The 2,405-nt window shown below is 43.9% G+C and overlaps 1 protein-coding gene across 1 annotated transcript; it reads left to right on the top strand.

Annotated features, from left to right (window-relative positions):
* The first annotated feature begins 465 nt into the window (after window positions 1-465).
* Window positions 466-1,443, top strand: LOC131154290 (dehydration-responsive element-binding protein 2D-like). The gene has a single exon (XM_058106968.1). It carries the CDS (start codon window positions 581-583, stop codon window positions 1,139-1,141), a length of 561 nt encoding a protein of 186 aa, XP_057962951.1. The 5' UTR covers window positions 466-580; the 3' UTR covers window positions 1,142-1,443.
* The last annotated feature ends 962 nt before the right edge of the window (window positions 1,444-2,405 follow it).

The following is a 2,405-nucleotide window of genomic DNA, read 5'->3' as shown; positions in this document are numbered from 1 at the left end:
CTGCGGGTATGCACCCTATCCAAGGACATGGATGATGGATATTCATACACAGAAAATCAGAGCACTTAATTAATATAAGCAAAAGTCTACATGAGTAGGGTTAGGGCCTAAGCGCTCGTATCTCCACGCAATGCAGATAATTTCCAAATTACAGGAGGCATTGACAGATCCATTGATAAGACAAAACAAGGCCGTCAATGTGTCAGCCACATAGCATGCCAGGCCACTCGTCAAGACGCATTGCCCTGACACTTGGCTCTAAATCCCTTAAACTGTATTTTTGTTTTTTTGATGACGTGGGGAGTCACCCACGAACTTTTGGACGTAGGCAGCGCATATGTCTATTATGCTCCGAAACGTGTCGGCCAGAGAGCATGCCCAGCCAAGGCCTTACACTTGTCGCTCACCCAAGTAGCTCCAGTACACTTACAAGACGTGGCGCCCGTACCATATCGACCTCTCACTGGCCTGAATAACTATTATATATATAAAGTCCCCAAAGGTCACACGCACGCAGCCACCTTCGATCTGCATACCCAATCCATCCATATCCAATTTACCAGAGAGAGAAGCTTCAGCTATGGAGGAAAGATCAGTAGCAGTGAATAGGCAGAAGAGGGGGAAGAAAAGCAACATGGGGCGTTCAAGGAAAGGGTGCATGCGAGGGAAGGGAGGCCCGCAGAACGCGCTCTGCCCCTTCAGAGGCGTTCGGCAGAGGACGTGGGGGAAATGGGTGGCCGAGATCCGCGAGGCCAACCGCGGCGCCAGGCTGTGGCTCGGCACCTTCAACACCTCCGTGGAGGCCGCCTTGGCCTACGACCAAGCCGCGCTCAAGATTTTCGGCTCAGACGCCATCCTCAACCTCCCCCAGCAGTACTGTCATCCGGTGGCGCAGCAGCCTCCAGAGAGTGCCGCAGCGGCGGCAGTGGACGGCGCAGCGGGCGAAGAAGAGGATGAGGAGCTGTTGTTGATGCTGGGAGAGTTCAGAAGGGAGGAGGTTGGGTGGACGAGCCCGAGCTTGGCGGTGGAAGAAGAGAGCATGGACGACGTTTTGGGGATGAATTGTGGCAGAGTTTGGGATGTAACAGGTGGCCTCCTGAATTGGGAAGGCTTCCAAGCCCCGTGGAACTTCTCAAGCTAGAATTTTATTTTATTTTTTTGTGGGTGTGCGCGTTGTGGGTGGGGGCCTAAGTAGGTGATTTATTTTGTTGTATGTTGTTTTTTTTCTTATGTGGTTCACCTTAGTTGCCCTAGTTCTTTACATGTGTAGGAGGAAGTGAATTGTAATGGGTCGCAGGGTCCAGCTGTGGTACTGCCAGTTGTGCATAGTTTGTACTTCGTATTTGTTTTTCTTAGTTCAGTGGTGTCAAGTCTGTTTCCCTATATATCTTTTCCTAGGGAAGAGCTGATTTTGTAATAAAAATAAAGATGACTTCTGCATTATGTACACGAGACAATTTATTTTGTTTTGTTTTATTTTATTTTGAAGGTTAAAACTAACATGGTGCCATGAATTGGATAACCTTACATAATTTATCTTTTATTTCATAATCTTTATTTTTTCAAATTTTGAATTTCAAATTTTAAATTTCATCTTGAACTTTGAACTGAACAATTTATTATTACTCTTCTTAAGATAAAAATATTCCTTCCTAACTTTTCTTTTAACAACTCCTTCTCAAGAAACATGACATATATGAAAATTTTATATAGAAGGTTCATTTTAAAAAATAAGAGAGACAATGAAGCGTAACTGAGGGACATCTTGAAACTTCTGAAGTTGTGGAGGATTGTGGTAAACTAGGGCAGATATAATCAGCCAAGTATGAGGGATGTGTGATAGCTCGTTTGGGCCATAAAGAGGTGGGTGGAGGGGAAGGGGGTGAGGATACCAAGGGAGAAGGAGGGAAAGATGAGGGGCTAGGGGTAGCTGTGGATGGTTGGGCAGGTAAAGGGTAGGAAGCGGTGTATATTAGGAATAGGAATGAGAAGGACTGGAGAGGATGTAGGAGTTGGAGGTATGAGATGATAGGAAAAAACATTTTCTTCAAAAGTGACTTCACGGGAGATGAAATTTTTTTTTGTTTTCAATATATAATTGACTAAAGGCTAAGCAAATGGAATTTCGTAATGCTTAGCCATAAACATTTGGATAACCAAGACACAAACTAGATCATTCTCAAAAGAGTTCTATTATACTTACTGCAACACCCCAGTCCTTTAAACAAACCCAGAGTGCTACTACACAAATTTTGTTATACCTGTATCTAATAAGCATATATAAACAATCTGCCCTAAACAGGGACAAACAGGTGTATTTCATACATATTTGTATTCACGCACAGCGGAAAACATAAACATTCCTATTCGGGGTTCTATTAAACATATACTAGAATTCTATCTAT

This window comes from Malania oleifera, chromosome 4, assembly GCF_029873635.1.
Source record: "Malania oleifera isolate guangnan ecotype guangnan chromosome 4, ASM2987363v1, whole genome shotgun sequence".
Lineage (NCBI taxonomy): Eukaryota > Viridiplantae > Streptophyta > Magnoliopsida > Santalales > Ximeniaceae > Malania > Malania oleifera.
This window is presented reverse-complemented; position numbering and strand designations above follow the sequence as displayed.